General features: G+C 47.8%; 1 protein-coding gene across 3 annotated transcripts in view; it reads right to left on the minus strand.

Moving 5' to 3' along the window:
* Positions 1-1,371: 1,371 nt before the first annotated feature.
* The window catches only part of DGUOK (deoxyguanosine kinase), a 36,799-nt gene continuing 20,048 nt past the window's right edge, over positions 1,372-18,122 (minus strand). For all 3 annotated transcript variants that reach the window (XM_045007031.1, XM_045007030.1, XM_045007029.1), the window contains 4 exons: positions 7,799-7,946; positions 5,966-6,081; positions 4,839-4,938; positions 1,372-3,452 (listed from right to left, as the gene is read on the minus strand). In XM_045007031.1, the coding sequence (XP_044862966.1) occupies positions 3,426-3,452; positions 4,839-4,938; positions 5,966-6,081; positions 7,799-7,946 (391 nt within the window). In that variant the 3' untranslated portion in view covers positions 1,372-3,425. The remainder of the gene's footprint in view (positions 3,453-4,838; positions 4,939-5,965; positions 6,082-7,798; positions 7,947-18,122) is intronic.

Raw genomic sequence — 18,122 nt, forward strand, 5'->3', positions numbered from 1 at the left:
GCCCAACTCGTATGAAAAGTGTAATGGGCTCTGTCAGAGCAGAACCACAGTTTTCAAAGGTTTCCTTTAAACACCGCAAGTTGCACATATCTCAGTTTATCTTCCTCGGAAAGGTTGAGTTGATTCTGTTCAGATTCCAACCTACAGTTCCAGGGAGTGTAAGTATTTGATACCTGTAACGTCCTCTTACAGAGCGGTCACCAGAATTAGTCTGATCAGTACCACAGAGGGTGCAGTAAGTTAGATATAAATACCAAGCAGTCTGTTCACAAAATGGTTAGAGGACAGAGTCAGGATACCTAGGTTCCTATATGCCACTCTGCCATTGACTCATTGGGGTACCTTCAGCTAGTCATTTCACCTCCTCGTACCTCAGTTTCCTCATCTGTAATATGGGGACTGTAGACCACTGAGATCCAGGGCTGAAGAGTGCTATGAAAATGCAAAGTATGATAAGAAAGGCTGCTTTCAGGATTAAGAAATACAGCAAGATGTATGCACATCGATCCCTAGGAAAGGGCATTTAATTAACCATATTCTACAGAAAGAAGGTGACTGTGTAACTAGGGAAGAGAAGAAAATCTGTTAGAACCAAAGAACTATGTTGTGTTGAAATTACAAAATGCAAACTTATGTTCTGCTTTCTGATAATAGCAGCAGCACAGCTGAGATCTAAAACCACATGGGAGACAAAAGACAGCTTTCTTGGCAGGTGATTTTTTGATGCAGAATTCCTATTACTAAGTAACTGATTAAGAATACACATTAGGGGTAATACTCAGCTATAGTTATTTAAAAGCAAGTCTGAAAATTGCCCACCCTGGGAACACTGGCTTCTTTGTTTCCCTATTTGCTACGACCTCGCCATGCATAAAAAAAACCAACCCATTTGTTTTACAGCCCTTGCAACTATCTGAGTATCCATGCTTTTTATTATTCCTAGCAAATAAGCAATTTAGAGCACAGTTTAAAATAAACAAACTGAATCAGGAAACAGGAGCTTGGAGGTCAGGCGCCATCTAGTGTCCCACTTCAGACTGTAACAGGCACTGATGGCCTGATGGGAAGCCAACTGGGAGTTGCAGAGGCCAGTGCCCACTACAGAAGCAAAGGGAAAGAAGATAGATGACTTGTTTAATGAGCTCAGCACCCAGTGTGCTGGGCACTTCTGAATATCTAACTTAGAGTGACTGGCCCAAAAAAAAAATCAGACAATGGGTCTGACACAGGCCTCCCAGTCCACTTCTTTAGCCACAAGACGATCCTGCCAATAATCACTAGTCATCCCCAACACTGATTTGCATGACCGATGCAATTCACCACCACACAGCTCCTTTAACTGCAGGACAGCCAAAACATGGACAAGACCGCTGAAAAGTAATATACTTTTTAATTTAACACAAGCTAAATAAATACACAGAATTTTCCTTCAGAATTTAACCTGTCCACCAAATTTACATTATGAGGTGTCTGTTCCTCAAATATTCACCCTGCAGACATCTAGAGACATGTATTTATGTTCCCCTTGGAGCACAAGGTGATATCTAGATAAGTTTGTACAGTTTACTATTTACCTTTAGACTAAACAGGTCTAAAACTAAACTACATATACAGATTTGCTTGATTTTAGTTCTTCTTGGTCATAGGAACTGCTGAGTGTTGCAATGTAACCTAACAACAGTAACGTGTAGGTCTACAACTTAAAAGTGACCAGACAATCATTTCACAAAATTCCCTCTGATTCACCAGCAGGTAAACTCCTGACCCGACTGAAGTCAGCAGGAGTCTTACGACTGACTTCAATGGGACCAGGATTTCATGCAATACACAATGGCCCCACAAGAGCTTGATTACGAAGGGCATCTCAGCACACACACAGTTGGAAAGATCTTTGCTACTGTCTTAACAAGGCCATATTTCTCTCTGGTATTTCAAAACTGCCTGTCTTAAGACCATTCCTGCTTCTCCTTTGTCTCTTCATGTTTATTGAAGACTTATTGGTCTTATGAGGCTTTATGGTCTTAGAGGGACATGCTGCACCTTCTAACAAATCCATTCAGGTATGTTTCAGCAAGGAAAGGTAAGTGGGAGCTAGATGGACAAAGCCAAATTTGTGCACCACTGAACTCATTGCATTTCAGATCAGATTTTCAAAAGGAACTTAAGGGAGGCAGGCAGCTAACTTCCACTGAAATTCATGTCTTTCTTTCTTCTCCCCTTCTTAGCTTCTGCAGTGTCCAGATTACACCCCAGGGTGGACTGCACTAGTGTCAGCCCATCCAAGGTGCCAGGTTGAGAGGTAAGGTAAGAGCAGTTTGTCAAACAGCTATCATTTTGCAAGGTATTTTAAGAACAGGATCTGTTTTGCATATTATATGTATAAATGCCTTTCATCTGAGGATGTCATAAATGCTGAAGAGGCTAAATGACTTGCATGAAGTAACAGAGCACGTCAGTGGGGTTCTGTTACCACCCCCACAAGTGATCCTGACTTCCAGTCCCCTATTCTAAATCATTAGGCTTACTTTAAAATGTGAAATATTAAAAACGTTTCAGACAATACATGGTATGCCATTTCTCTTTTCCTTCCGCCAGGGCTCCAGCAGCAGTCTGGCTGATGAGACGATACTAGGGTAATTCATCATTAGGCCCAAGATATGGAAAACACACCAAGTAAGTTACAAACTTAATAAGAGAAGCTGGCTTAATATTAAATAAGACTTTGCGTTCTACTGCAATGAGTGGATTAGAAGTGCCAAAAATGGCTATGTTGGGTCTTATTCTCCACTGACTTGAACGTACCACTTGCACTTGTGCTAAATGAGTCTGAAATGCTGACACTGATTTGGCAGTATATTACATTCACTTTGCACGGGTGCAGAGCAGTGGTGAATCGGGACCATTGGTTCCTGTAATTCTTTACAACACTCTCATTGGGTGCATTCAGCATGTAATGGAATAGAAGGTTTCTGCAGATCACCTTCAGCAATGAAAGGAAAGCAAGGTTGAAATACTTAAGCTGTGGCATAAGTAGAAGGGATTCTTCATAACGTCTAAAATCACTTCTTTCCCCCACTGATCATAACACCCTTTGGAAGATCAGAAAATTAATTTTCTGGGGTTCTTAATCTTCTTCTTTCCATTAGACACACATGGGTGTGTTACTATAGGGTTGCTCATGGGTGACTGTACATCTTTTCTCCCTCCCTGGAAAAGTAACATTTGGTTTGGAAGAAAAACACAGAATTCAAGTGTAATTCACTAAAATACTTCAGTTACACTTTTGGCCTTCCAAGTTTGACACACAGATTTGCTGATTATTTTGTTTGACCTTTTAAATGGCAAGCAGCATTATCAGTTCCAACTGGTCGCAAATAAATAAGGAATTCTGGGTTGGTAGTGGAGGGAGATGACAAAGCTTCAGATCACAGAGTCTTTATAAAAGCCTTTACCTGTGAGGGAAAGAGAGCATCTTTTATAAAAGTGAAATTTATCAGACTGCACAAAAAGCACGCAACAAAAACCTAAGTAGTTCTACATTTCATTCAAAACAATCTATTTGCTAAGGAGTTATCACAAGGACTTCAAAGTTAGACTATTTTCTTACGAACACTGATAGAGCAACAAGCTTTAGCAGGTCTTAAAACTTTTGACCTGGAGGGGTCAATGAAGAAGATATCACTATTTTCATTGCAGTAGTGCTCAAAGTTCACCATCAAGGTCAAGGCCCCCCATTGTGGCAGGTGCTGTACAAACACACACGAAGATTACAATCAAGCATACATTTTTTCATATACATTTTAGAGGACAGGCAGTAACACTGCAATGTACTCATACTTAATAAGTCTGTGAAATGTAACTTGTTTATTAGACTCATACCTACATGAATGCATTACACATACAATATTGGTAGAATACAATCCCACCAATGTATTCCCTGGGAAAATACCAGCATTTCCCCTCTAGCAAGCCAGCCACCACATCAATACAACCCCACAAAAAGAAGAATAATACTATCTTCTGTGTTTGCACAGTGCCTCACGCAATGGATTCCTGGTCCATGACTGTGGCTCCTAGGTACTTATCACAATATAAATAGTAATAATAAAAATGGACAAACATTATCCTGCTCTTAAACAAACAAACCTCCACTATGGACTTCTTGGCAGAATTCACAGTGTATTTTCACTGATCAGAGAAGTAATATTGTCATCCTCTATTTATTCAGGCTCCTCAAGGATGAGAGAAGCTATAGGTTTTAAAATCTATTCAGAGGGATCATTTTTCTCCAGTACTGAAATACAGTACCTCTGGGGTGAAACCCGTCAGCTGTTTAACAGCTTACAAAAATGCTATGGTTTAGGGTAGGAAACTGGAAAATCATATCCAACAGCAACTTCAGTGGGAATTTACACAGATAGCATGTTATTACCTGATATGGCACTTGGCCAAGAGGTGAAAACTATGCCTTTCAAGAAGTGTGACACTGAAGATCTCACAGCAATCAGGCCTTTAGTTTGTCTTATCTATAAGTCATCACCTCTAGCAGCACAGCATCTCTTAATACCAAGCCAGGATGCTGGAGACAGTAGCTAGCATACATACACAGCACCTGGAGATCTCTTGTCCAATTGCGGACCCCGCCTGACTGATTAGCTTGTGGGATGAAACTGGATCAGAGTATAAGGTGATATTGCTGCAGGAACAGTCCAAGCTGATAGGACGGTACATAACAGATGGTTATTAGAAGGAAGAAAATATTCCTCATTCTCACACAACACGTCTAATTCTGCATTTTACATGAATAGCAAAAATGAGCTGGTATCAACACTGCTTACCTTCCTCATGAGCTCTTCTTGTTCTGCTGGGTCATCCTCAAAATCATGATTGACATTAAGCACAAGGACTGGAGCATTCCTTAGGTTTTCAAAGTGGACCCTGAAGAAAACAACAAGAGAACTAAACAATAGGCTTATTAGTGTACCTCTGGGGAGAAGTAAGAGACAATATGCCCAGACACAAGACAGATGTATCACACCACTGCTTCAACGTAAGTGTATTTTATCATAAGAAGGATGTCTGCTGCATATAGAATTTCACCATCATTTAAAAAAAAAAAAAAGACTCCTCCAGCTGCACAGAACAAGTCCCTTCCCTCCTGCCCCATCAAAAGAGAAGATTTCCAAGCAAAGGGCTTGATGCTGAGAGATGCCTGGAACCCTACACACCCTGTTTGGATTCCAAGATTCAGTAAACTACCAGCACATTATACAAGCAAAACCCAAGGTAAGAGTATGGAAGGGAAGGGGTCACCTTAGATTTTCATGAGGTAGATGAGCTTTCTCCCTCTTCTGAATTGTGTTATACCCTTTGGTATCTGGGAAGATAACATGCCTAATAGAGCAGAGGACTGGAACCCCGAACCCTTGGGTTCTATCACTGTTTGGCTGTGATACCTTGGGCAAGTCACTTCATTTCTGTGACCCTGCTGTGTGGTAGGAAGAGTGATGGAATGAGTAGTCAGTGGAGAAGCCCCAGAGACAGCAGCCCCTTGACTATCTGACTGTAGTTGGGTTAGAGTGGTCTCTGGGAAGGAACTACAGGATTTGGTGTGATGGAGAGAAGCACAAGTAACAAAGGAGAGCCTACTGCTGAAAGGGACGAGCCTGCTGAAATGTCCTTAGAAGACTGTGTTTGGTGTCATTAAGATTGATGGCAGAAAGCTGGCTGGGTAATGGGAGGACTAAGCGAGGGATGAAGAAGGGTGGTGGACAGCTGGAGGCATCAGGGAGGGGATCTCTAGGGTTGGGAAAGGGTACCAGATTATACAGGCAGGATGGTGGTAGGGAGCTAAGCCAGAAACTAAAACAGGCACCTTTGCACAGCAGAAGACATATTATTCACCCATTTAAAGAGCCAGGCTTGCATGGCCGAGAATCTGGAAGCCATTTCTATTGTCACTTACTTCGTGGTTTTCTTTACTAGCCAGTTTTCATGCTGTGTGTGAAGCTGCTCCAGATATTCCAGCTGGATCGCCTTCTCCTCAGGCCTCCCCCTTCGGTGCAACCGCTCCAGACATTTCTGAAGGGAGGAAATGACAGCTCCTCCATTAGCATGACGCACTCATTTACCCCACAGGACTCAATGAGGTCTGCTTTGCAAACTCAACCACACTTGGATGGGGCACTTCAGACAACAGCAGGAGTTCAAACTCAGCATTAGGCAGCTGGAAAAGGATACAGCCACACAAAGTAGGGATGGCTTCACACGACAGACAAGTCACAATGCCTGTCTAGGGCCAGACATTTAGTGGGTGTGTAAGGATTTGACCTTTCATCCACTGGAGGGAGTCAATGGCAAAACTCCATTAACTTCACTACAAGCACAACTGGGCCCCATACTTGGAATGTTTACACACACCCCCGCCCAGTGCTAGAAGGGCAGCAACTTGTGTCAGTGTTGACAGATACAGCTCTGGAAGAAGTTGAATCCAGCCATCATCAGGAAGAGCCAACATGATGCACAGAGAGGAAGCCCCGAGAGCAGCCATCCATACATAAAAGCAGTCTATATTCCCCCAACCCTCAAAGTAGTTTCCCAAACACTGGGGCTAAGCCTTTAAAAAACAAGAGCAAGGAGTAGCTGTTTGGAACTAAGGCTGCACAGTGAGCACTACGTAACAGAAGGAACTGATTTTCCCTCTGGGTTACAGAATAAGTTCTTAGAAGAAAATGGCCCTCACTGGAGAAGCAATGTGGTCCGGCTCACAGAGCCCTGGATTAGCACTTAAGAGATTTGGGTTCTATTCCTGATTCTGCTGCTGATTTGCTGTGCAAGCTCAGCCAAGTAACTGGATTCTTTGTGCCTTGGTTTCCCCTCCCACCCTTTGTTTTGTCTGCTTAGTCTCTTTTCTGAAGAACTTGCACTGTCTCTCACTATGTATACATATAGTGCCTTGAACACTGGGGCCTCAATCTTGATCAGGGCTTCCAGGACCTACCACAATACAACTAGTGACTGACCTCAACTACTCACTGCTTTCCTGCCTTGAGCAGTTGCAAACTGTGTCAAGACCCTTACATTGAAAGCTCAGAGCAGTTAGACAGGGGTTGGCAACCTTTCAGAAGTGCTGTGCCGAGTCTTCATTTATTCACTCTGATTTAAGGTCTCGCGTGCCAGTAATACATTTTAATGTTTTTAGGTCTCTTTCTATAAGTCTAATATATAGCTAAACTATTGTTGTATGTAAAGTAAATAAGGTTTTTAAAATGTTTAAGAAGCTTCATTTAAAATTAAATTAAAATGCAGAGCCCCCCGGACTGATGGCCAGGACCTGGGTAGTGAGAGTGCCACTGAAAATCAGCTCGCGTGCCGCCTTCGGCACACGTGCCATAGGTTGCCTACCCCTGAGTTAGAAGGTTCTTTACAGAAGGATGTGCCAGAATTATACTAGGACAGGTAAATAAGATGTCTGCACTAGAGATTCTTGTGATAGCCAAGTCCTTAGGTGTATTGGTTTTTACCCTCTCACATTTCTGGAACCTTTCAGAGACACCTTCCCCACATTAATTGCTGGGCTATTATCATCATACAGATTGGGAAATGAGGCACAGGGATTAATTGACTTGACCCAAATTACACAGCAAGGCTGGGAGTTGAACCCAGACCTCTTGAGTCCCAGTCTGTTTCTGATTGGCTATGGTCCAGAGTTCCTTTGCCTCTCAAGGAAAGCAAGGCCAACCTTCAATGCAGCCACTATAGATGATTTTAGTTAGTTCCCAGTCATGCTCTCAGTTACCTCTGGAGTTGCCTGGAGATACAGAAAGCCATGCAGAGCAGTTCGATCCCCAAACTCTTGTAGGAGGAAGGTGTGCAAGTCCTGGTAAATGGTCCATTCGATCTCAGTGAGGTGGCCAAGCTCAAAGAGATTCTTAGCAAAGATGTACCTAGGGAAGGAAGGACAAAAGAGAACAGCAAGTAAATTAAACCTGCCTAAACAAACTCCCTGCAGTTCTAGAATGAGAAAGTGCATTTTAACTGTGGTAAGATCCATAATGTGCACAGACACATAGGAAGACACAGCCCCTGCTCCAAGAGGTCATGTCGACAGCATAGATTTAACACAGACATTTCAGTACCCAGAGAACCAGACTGCTGGCACTAAACATTAAAAAGGTTGTAGAGCAGTTTTTAAACTAGGAGATGGGGGAAAGCCGACTGCTGCAGAGGTGCGTGTGGATCGGACACAGACTTCTCTTAGGGGAGAGTCTGATGATAGAGAATCTCCAGGTTATAGTCAGGAGCAGAGGAATGAGAAGTATAATGTAAGGGCCGGATCAGATGACAAACAGTCACATAAAAAAGAATCTGGCACATCAGAAAAAGGCAGGCTAATAAACAGGGACAAGTTTTTAAAGTGCTTGTACACAAATGCCAGAAGTCTAAATAATAAGATGGGTGAACTAGAGTGCCTTGTGATAAAGGAGGATATAGATATAATAGGCATCACAGAAACCTGGTGGACTGAGACCAATCAATGGGACACAATCATTCCGGGGTACAAAATATATCGGAAGGACAGAACAGGCCATGCAGGGGGAGGAGTGGCACTATATGTTAAAGAAAGTGTAGATTCAAATGAAGTAAAAATCTTAAGCGAATCCACAGGTTCCATAGAGTCTCTCTGGATAGAAATTTCATGCTCTAGTAAAAATATAACAGTAGGGATCTATTATCGACCACCTGACCAGGACAGTAATAGTGATGATGAAATGCTAAGGGAAATTAGAGAGGCTATCAAAATTAAGAACCCAATAATAGTGGGGGATTTCAATTATCCCCATATTGACTGGGAACATTTCACTTCAGGACGAAATGCAGAGATAAAATTTCTCGATACTTTAAATGACTGCTTCATGGAGCAGCTGGTACGGGAACCCACAAGGGGAGAGGCGACTCTAGATTTAATCCTGAGTGGAGCGCAGGAGCTGGTCCAAGAGGTAACTATAGCAGGACCGCTTGGAAATAGTGACCATAATACAATAGCATTCAACATCCCTGTGGTGGGAAGAACATCTCAACTGCCCAACACTGTGGCCTTTAATTTCAAAAGGGGGAACTATACAAAAATGAGGGGGTTAGTTAGACAAAAGTTAAAAGGTACAGTGACTAAAGTGAAATCCCTGCAAGTTGCGTGGGCCCTTTTTAAAGACACCATAATAGAGGCCCAACTTCAATGTATACCCCAAATTAAGAAAAACAGTAAAAGAACTAAAAAAGAGCCACCGTGGCTTAACAACCATGTAAAAGAAGCAGTGAGAGATAAAAAGACTTCCTTTAAAAAGTGGAAGTCAAATCCCAGTGAGGCAAATAGAAAGGAGCACAAACACTGCCAACTTAAGTGCAAGAGTGTAATAAGAAAAGCCAAAGAGGAGTTTGAAGAACGGCTAGCCATAAACTCCAAAGGTAATAACAAAATGTTTTTTAAGTACATCAGAAGCAGGAAGCCTGCTAAACAACCAGTGGGGCCCCTTGACGATGAAAATACAAAAGGAGCGCTTAAAGATGATAAAGTCATTGCGGAGAAACTAAATGGATTCTTTGCTTCAGTCTTCACGGCTGAGGATGTTAGGGAGATTCCCAGACCTGAGCTGGCTTTTGTAGGTGACAAATCTGAGGAACTGTCACAGATTGAAGTGTCACTAGAGGAGGTTTTGGAATTAATTGATAAACTCAACATTAACAAGTCACCGGGACCAGATGGCATTCACCCAAGAGTTCTGAAAGAACTCAAATGTGAAGTTGCGGAACTATTAACTAAGGTTTGTAACCTGTCCTTTAAATCGGCTTCGGTACCCAATGACTGGAAGTTAGCTAATGTAACGCCAATATTTAAAAAGGGCTCTAGGGGTGATCCTGGCAATTACAGACCGGTAAGTCTAACGTCGGTACCGGGCAAATTAGTTGAAACAATAGTAAAGAATAAAATTGTCAGACACATAGAAAAACATAAACTCTTGAGCAATAGTCAACATGGTTTCTGTAAAGGGAAATCGTGTCTTACTAATCTATTAGAATTCTTTGAAGGGGTCAACAAACATGTGGACAAGGGGGATCCGGTGGACATAGTGTACTTAGATTTCCAGAAAGCCTTTGACAAGGTCCCTCACCAAAGGCTCTTACGTAAATTAAGCTGTCATGGGATAAAAGGAAAGGTCCTTTCATGGATTGAGAACTGGTTAAAGGACAGGGAACAAAGGGTAGGAATTAATGGTAAATTCTCAGAATGGAGAGGGGTAACTAGTGGTGTTCCCCAAGGGTCAGTCCTAGGACCAATCCTATTCAATTTATTCATAAATGATCTGGAGAAAGGGGTAAACAGTGAGGTGGCAAAGTTTGCAGATGACACTAAACTACTCAAGATAGTTAAGACCAAAGCAGATTGTGAAGAACTTCAAAAAGATCTCACAAAACTAAGTGATTGGGCAACAAAATGGCAAATGAAATTTAATGTGGATAAATGTAAAGTAATGCACATTGGAAAAAATAACCCCAACTATACATACAACATGATGGGGGCTAATTTAGCTACAACGAGTCAGGAAAAAGATCTTGGAGTTATCGTGGATAGTTCTCTGAAGATGTCCACGCAGTGTGCAGAGGCGGTCAAAAAAAGCAAACAGGATGTTAGGAATCATTAAAAAGGGGATAGAGAATAAGACTGAGAATATATTATTGCCCTTATATAAATCCATGGTACGCCCACATCTCGAATACTGTGTACAGATGTGGTCTCCTCACCTCAAAAAAGATATTCTAGCACTAGAAAAGGTTCAGAAAAGAGCAACTAAAATGATTAGGGGTTTAGAGAGGGTTACATATGAGGAAAGATTAAAGAGGCTAGGACTCTTCAGTTTGGAAAAGAGGAGACTAAGGGGGGACATGATAGAGGTATATAAAATCATGAGTGATGTTGAGAAAGTGGATAAGGAAAAGTTATTTACTTATTCCCATAATACAAGAACTAGGGGTCACCAAATGAAATTAATAGGCAGCAGGTTTAAAACAAATAAAAGGAAGTTCTTCTTCACGCAGCGCACAGTCAACTTGTGGAACTCCTTACCTGAGGAGGTTGTGAAGGCTAGGACTATAACAATGTTTAAAAGGGGACTGGATAAATTCATGGTGGCTAAGTCCATAAATGGCTATTAGCCAGGATGGGTAAGAATGGTGTCCCTAGCCTCTGTTCGTCAGAGGATGGAGATGGATGGCAGGAGAGAGATCACTTGATCATTGCCTGTTAGGTTCACTCCCTCAGGGGCACCTGGCATTGGCCACTGTCGGTAGACAGATACTGGGCTAGATGGACCTTTGGTCTGACCCGGTACGGCCTTTCTTATGTTCTTATGTTAGAAGAGAGACAAGTTGGGCTGTTCAGACAGCGTCACACTGGATAGCAGAACAGTTACTCGAGGGTTTTTCTATTGTTAATTGTCTTAGTTATGGACTAGCTAATGCAGTTGTAGCTGTGTTGATTGGGCTGTCAGCCCTGGATGATGAGGGCATGTTTACCTACAGAACAGGGATGGAGTGGACAGTGGCAGGGGGAGCTTCCCTCTTGCACTACCCTGCCAATGCACCTTGAACTTGACTTGTAGGGGCCCATTGTGATAACAGGGCCTATAAATATACCCTTAGTCCTGAGTTTAATTGTAAGAAATGAGTGAAAGTTCATGTGATGTCACAATAACCTAAAAAAACGGTTACCCACCTTTTAGTAACTGTTCTTCTTTGAGTGGTTGTTCATGTCCATTCCAAGCAGGTGTGTGTGCGCCGCGTGCACGCCAGCCGGAAGATTTTCCCCTAGCAGCGTCCGTAGGGTCGGCCCTGGCGCCCCCTGGAGTGGCGCCACTACAGCGCCCTATAAAGGGGCCCGCCGACCCTCCACCCCCTCAGTTCCTTCTTGCTGGCACTCCGACAGAGGGGCAGGAGGGTGGGTATTGGAATGGACATGAACAACACATCTCGAAGAACAAGAGTTACTAAAAGGTGGGTAACTGTTTTTTCTTCTTCGAGTGGTTGTTCATGTCCATTCCAAGCAGGTGACTCACAAGCCTGAACCTAGGTGGTGGGGTCGGAGTTCACTGCTGACTGGAGTACTGCACGACCAAAGGCTGCATCATCCCTAGCCTGGTGTGTGATGGCATAGTGCGACATGAACGTGTGGATGGAGGACCACGTGGCCGCTCTACAGATCTCCTGAGTTGGGATCTGAGCCAGGAAAGCCGCAGAGGAGGCCTGCGCCCTAGTGGAGAGGGCCGTGACTGGAGGGACAGGGGTCTTAGCTATGTGGTAGCATTCCCGGATGCAGGTCGCGATCCATGAAGAGATTCGTTGAGAGGAGACCGGGAGCCCTTTTATCCTATCCGCCACCGCGATGAAGAGCTGAGTCGAGCGTCTGAACGGCTTGGTACACTCGATGTAAAAGGCTAAGGCCCTGCGGACATCCAGGGAATGTAACCTCTGCTCCTCACTGTTAGAGTGAGGTTTCGGATAAAACACCGGGAGAAAGATATCTTGTCCCATGTGGAACTGTGAGACGACCTTGGGGAGGAAGGCCGGGTGAGGTCTAAGTTGGACCTTGTCCTTATAAAAAGACAGTGTACGGGGGCTCGGATGTTAACGCCCTGAGCTCCGACACCCTCCTGGCCGAGGTGATCGCCGCCAGGAAGGTGGTCTTATACAACAAGTACAACAGGGAGCACGAAGCCAGGGGCTCAAAGGGAGGTCCCGAGAGAACAGAGAGGACCAGATTCAGGTCCCAGGCAGGAGCTGGCTGACGAACATGCGGAAATAGCCTGTCCATACCCTTGAGGAAACGCTCGACCAGCGGGTTTGCAAACACCGAGGTACTCCCCTCTCCCGGGTGAAAAGCCGAGATGGCCGCCAAGTGAACATGAATCAAGGAGAGGGAGAGGCCCAGTTGTCTGAGGTGGAGCAAATAGTCTAGGATAATAGGGACAGGGACCCCCAGAGGATTGTGACCTCGCTGACCTGACCATATAGAGAAGCGCTTCCATTTGGCCAGGTAGGTGGCCCTGGTTGATGGTTTCCTACTACCGAGCAGCACTTGTCTGACCTGCTGGGAGCACTGCATCTCCACAGGGTTCAGCCATGGAACATCCAGGCTGTGAGGTGGAGGGATTCCAGGTTTGGGTGGCGGAGGGAGCCCCGGTCCTGCGTGATCACGTCTGGGAGCAGGGGCAGCGTCAGGGGCACCTGAACGGACATGTGCAGGAGTGACATGTACCAATGTTGGCGCGGCCACGCCGGAGCTATCAGGATTACCCATGCATGGTCCCTGCAAATCTTCAAAAATCACCTTGTGTATCAGGGGGATCGGAGGAAAGGCGTAGAGCAGACCGACTCCCCACGACTGGAGGAAGGCATCCGACAGAGACCCCTGACTGCGGCCCAGGAGGGAGCAGAATTGTCGGCACTTTCTGTTTTCCCTCAAGGCGAACAAGTCTAACTGGGGAAAGCCCCAGAGCTGGAAGATTGAGTGTACCACGACCCGTCGGAGGGACCACTCGTGACCCCGGAACGAGCGGCTGAGGGTGTCTGCCAGGCCGTTCTGCTCCCCCGGAAGGTAGAACGCCGTCAGTTGGGTAGCATTGTGGATGCAGAAATTCCACAACGCGAGGGCTTCCCTGCACAGGGGAGAGGAGCGTGCACCCCCGTTTGTTGATATAAAAGACGGCCGACGTGTTGTCCGAGAGGACTGAAACACATCTGCCGGCCAGGTGGGACCGGAAGGTCAAACAAGCCAGGTGAACCGCTCTCAGCTCCCTGACATTGATATGCAACTCGAGGTCCTCTGGCGACCACAAGCCCTGCATCCTGAGGTGTCCCAGGTGCGCTCCCCAACCCCAATCCGAGGCATCCGTTACCAGGGAGAGAGAGGGTTGAGGGGCAGTGAAGGGGACGCCCATGCATACTTTCTGCAGGTCAAGCCACCATCGTAGCGAGCTTAGCACTAAGTGGGGAATGGACATCACTGAGTCCAAGGGGTCCCTGGCCAGGCGGTGTACTGTCGCTAACCAGGACTGTAGCGGGCGAAGCCGGAGTCTGGCATGGTTCACCACATAGGTGCATGCCGCCACATGACCCAACAGCCGGAGGCAGATCTGCGCTGTGGTAATCGGGGTGCGGTGCATTCCGAGGATGAGCTCAGAAATCGCACGGAAGCTGGATTCCGGAAGGTACGCTCTGGTGTGGGTGGAGTCCAGAACCGCCCCTATGAACGCTATTCGTTGCGTAGGAAACAGGGTGGACTTGGCTTCATTCAAGAGGAGGCCGAAATTGAGAAAGGTCCGCCTGATGAACAACACCTGGGCCTCCACCTGCTCCTTGGAGCGACCCTTTATGAGCCAATCGTCCAGGTAGGAGAATACCTGGATGCCCTGCCTGCGCAGGAAGGCCGCCACGACTGCCATGCACTTCGTGAAGACCCTTGGGGCAGCCGACAGGCCAAACGGAAGCACCGTGAACTGCAGATGGGCGTTGGCCACGACGAACCTGAGGTACCGACGGTGTCGGGGAATTATGGCAATGTGGAAATAAGCGTCCTTTAAGTCAAGGGCGGCGTACCAATCTCCTGGATCCAGGGAGGGGATGATTGAGGACAGGGAGACCATGCGGAACTTGAGCTTCCGTACAAACTTGTTCAGCCGCCGCAAGTCCAGGATGGGTCTCAGGCCCCCTTTGGCCTTCGGTATTAGGAAATACCGGGAGTAGAAGCCTTTGCCCCTGAGCTCCCGAGGGACTTCCTCCACTGCCCCTGACTCCATGAGGGACTTCACTTCTTGAATTAGAAGTTGCTCGTGAGATGGGTCCCTGAAGAGGGACGGGGAGGGGGGCTGGTGGGGCGGGAGGGAGGAAAACTGGATAAAATATCCCCTCTCTACCGTGCGGAACACTCAGCTGTCCGACGTGATTCGGGACCAGGCACGGTAGAAGGGGGAAAGACGCAACCCAAAGGTAGGGGTAGAAGGATCGAGAGTCTCGATAGGTAGGTCGCCCTCGACCGTACCATCAAATAGGGGGCCTAAGCACCGATGGCGGTCTCGACTGACCGGACGCCTGGCCGGAGGGGTGGCATTGGTGATGCCTCCTGCCATTTCTGCCCCGCCTGCGCCCCAGCTCCTGGCGAGTCTGAGGCTGGTAGGGGCATGGGGCCGTCTGCGGCCTAAACTGCCTGCGCTGGGTCGCAGGGGTATGTAAGCCCAGCGAGCAAAGCGTGGCCCTTGAGTCCTTTAGGCTATGCAGACGCTTGTCCGTCTTTTCTGAAAACAGCATCTGCCCCTCGAAGAGGAGGTCTTGACTGGTCTGCTGGACCTCATAGGGAAGGCCCAAGACCTGGAGCCAGGCTCCCCGCCTCATGACCAGGCCCGTGGCCAGGGTGCGCGAGGCTGAGTCCGCCGCATCTAGGGCAGCCTGGAGAGAGGCTCAGGAGATCAGTTTCCCCTCCTCTACCAGGGCCGAAAACTCTGACCTCGAGTCCTGGGGAAGGAGCTCCGTAAACTTCGACATGGCTGAACATGTGTTATGACCATATCGGCTTACGATTGCCTGTTGGTTGGCAATACGGAGTTGTAGGCCTGCCATGGAGTACACTTTTCTACCAAAGAGGTCGAGTCTTTTAGCGTCCCTGCTTTTTGGTGTTGACCCCTGAAGCCCCTGACGCTCCCGTTGGTTGGCTGCATCCACCACCAGTGTACAAGTATTCGTGCCCTTTAGAGGGGACGAAATACCGCCACTCTGTTCTCTTGGCAGTAGGGGCCAGTGAGGCTGGCGTTTGCCATAGGGTGCGGGATGTATCCGCTATGGTTTTGATCAACGGGAGAGCCACCCTGGATGGCCCTGAGGGAGCCAGGATGTCTACCACCGGATCCGCGTCTACCTCGATTTCCTCAGCCTGGATTGCGAGGCTCTGAGCTGCTTGCCGGAGGAGTTGTTGGAGGATCCAAGTGTCCTCCAGGGCCGGTGCCGCAGCCGTGCCCGAGACCGCTTCGTCTGGGGAGGAAGACGAGGAAATTACTTGGATCGGCCCTTCCTCAGGGGCATGCAGCCCTTCGGGGTCTTGCGGCACACGGTACTGTGGTTGCGGGGCCGGTTCCGATTCCAAATGCGGCACCGCGACCGGTACCAGGGTCACCAGTGAACGGCTTGGCGTATCTGGCGGTGCCTGTTGAGCCCGAACTGTAGCCGCTGCCCGGCTAGGGGGTGCTGAACTTGGATATGGCACACCCCTGCCCGACGACGGTGCCGGTGGAGGAGGCAGCTGTGCCGGGGCCACCGACGCCAAGGAGACCGAGGCCGATCTTGATTGAGGACCGAACGCCTGGCCTACCGACTGGTGGTAGGCCCAGGGGGTCCAAAACGGCCACTGTGAGGGCGGATGCCATTGCTGCTGCCACTGTGGGTAACGCTAGTGGCTCACCCCCGAAACTGATCTCCTGCTCCGCGACCGGCTGGAGCGGTAGGAGTCTGCCTCTGAACCTGAAGTTTCTGAGTAAGAGGACCTGGGGGGAGCAGCACCCGGTGCCGTTCGAGAGCGATGCTGAGGCGGCGGGGAGCCGCTTATCTGGTCCGGTGCTGCCCTAGCGGCGCAGTGCGGGGAGGGAGGCGACAGAATGGCCGGCTTGCCCCTCGATTGTACTGGGGGACGAGCCGTGGTAGGCAACTCCCTACTACGGTGCGGGGAGGCCGGTGCCGGGAGTCCCATCAAGTCTGAGGCTGCCTCGAATGCCTCCGGTGTCGAAGGGAGGCGCAAGTCTCCGCTGAGGTCTGGGGATCTAGCCGGTCCGGACTCGACCGCCCTCTCTGCAATGCGGGAGTCGACGGAGCAGCCGAGGGCTGTAGCCCAGCCTATCCACTTGCACCTGCGGACGGCGTCGGCCTCTGGGGGTCCTGGTGGGGTGACCATTCCCTCACCGGTTTCCTCTTCTTAGCGGGCACTGGAGACGGTGACCGGTGCCGCACTAAGGCTGACTTCCTATGACCTGACTCCGTCCGGTGCCGGGTTTTAGATAACCTGGGCTGGGCCCTAAGTCCTGATGCCGGTGCCGGGGCGCTCCACACCGAGGAAGATGTGCTGGGCACCGCCTCGGCCGGTTCCGGGTCCGAGGGTGGCCACAGGGCAGCCTCCATCAGGAGGACTCTAAGTCTTTGAGCTCTGTCTTTGAGAGTACTCAGGCGGAAGCCCCTGCAGATAGAGCACCGGTCCTTTTGGTGGCTCTCTCCGAGGCACCTCAAACAAGCAGAGTGCGGGTCAATCTTGGGCATGAATTTCCCGCAGTCCTTGCAGAGTTTAAACCCGGGGGACCCGGGCATGCCCCAACGGGCGACGAAAACGTGGGGGGGGGACCCCCCCAACTACCAAGAACTATATACAAATGACTTTAAGTAAACTAACTATATACACGGACTATACACGAGGATAGGACACTGCTAACTTGCTATGCGCAAGAGAAGTTCCAGCTAGCCGTCACCGGCGGTAAGAAGGAACTGAGGGGGTGGAGGGTCAGCAGGCCCTTTTATAGGGCGCCGTAGTGGCACCACTCCAGGGGGTGCCAGGGCCGACCCTACGGATGCTGCTAGGAGAAAATCTTCCGGCTGGCGTGCACGTGGCACGCACACACCTGCTTGGAATGGACATGAACAACCACTCGAAGAAGAACAAAAAATATTGATGGGAAAAGGCACAAAAAGGAGACAGAAAAACTGAAACAGTCTAAACAAAAATGGCTTACTGCTACAGTTCTCAAGGACTGTTGAAATCATGCTTGTGAAAAATAGATTATGTGGAGCTGGAAGTTAGTGAACCAAAATTGGTGTATCAGCTATTGGGCCTAATTGGTGGACAAAATGAGGAAATGGGCTATTCCACACATCACTCCCTTGTTGGGTCCTTACAAAAAGAGAATTTTGAGGGTGCGGTGGGGACACTCAAAGAACCAATAGAGGCTACCGAAGCAAGACTTGTCATCAGGGCTGCCATCACTACCACTTCCTGCAACCCTGGGCCTTTGTGATTATGACAGATATTCTGACCAAACCAG

Source organism: Mauremys mutica, chromosome 2 (genome assembly GCF_020497125.1).
Source record: "Mauremys mutica isolate MM-2020 ecotype Southern chromosome 2, ASM2049712v1, whole genome shotgun sequence".
Taxonomy (NCBI): domain Eukaryota; kingdom Metazoa; phylum Chordata; order Testudines; family Geoemydidae; genus Mauremys; species Mauremys mutica.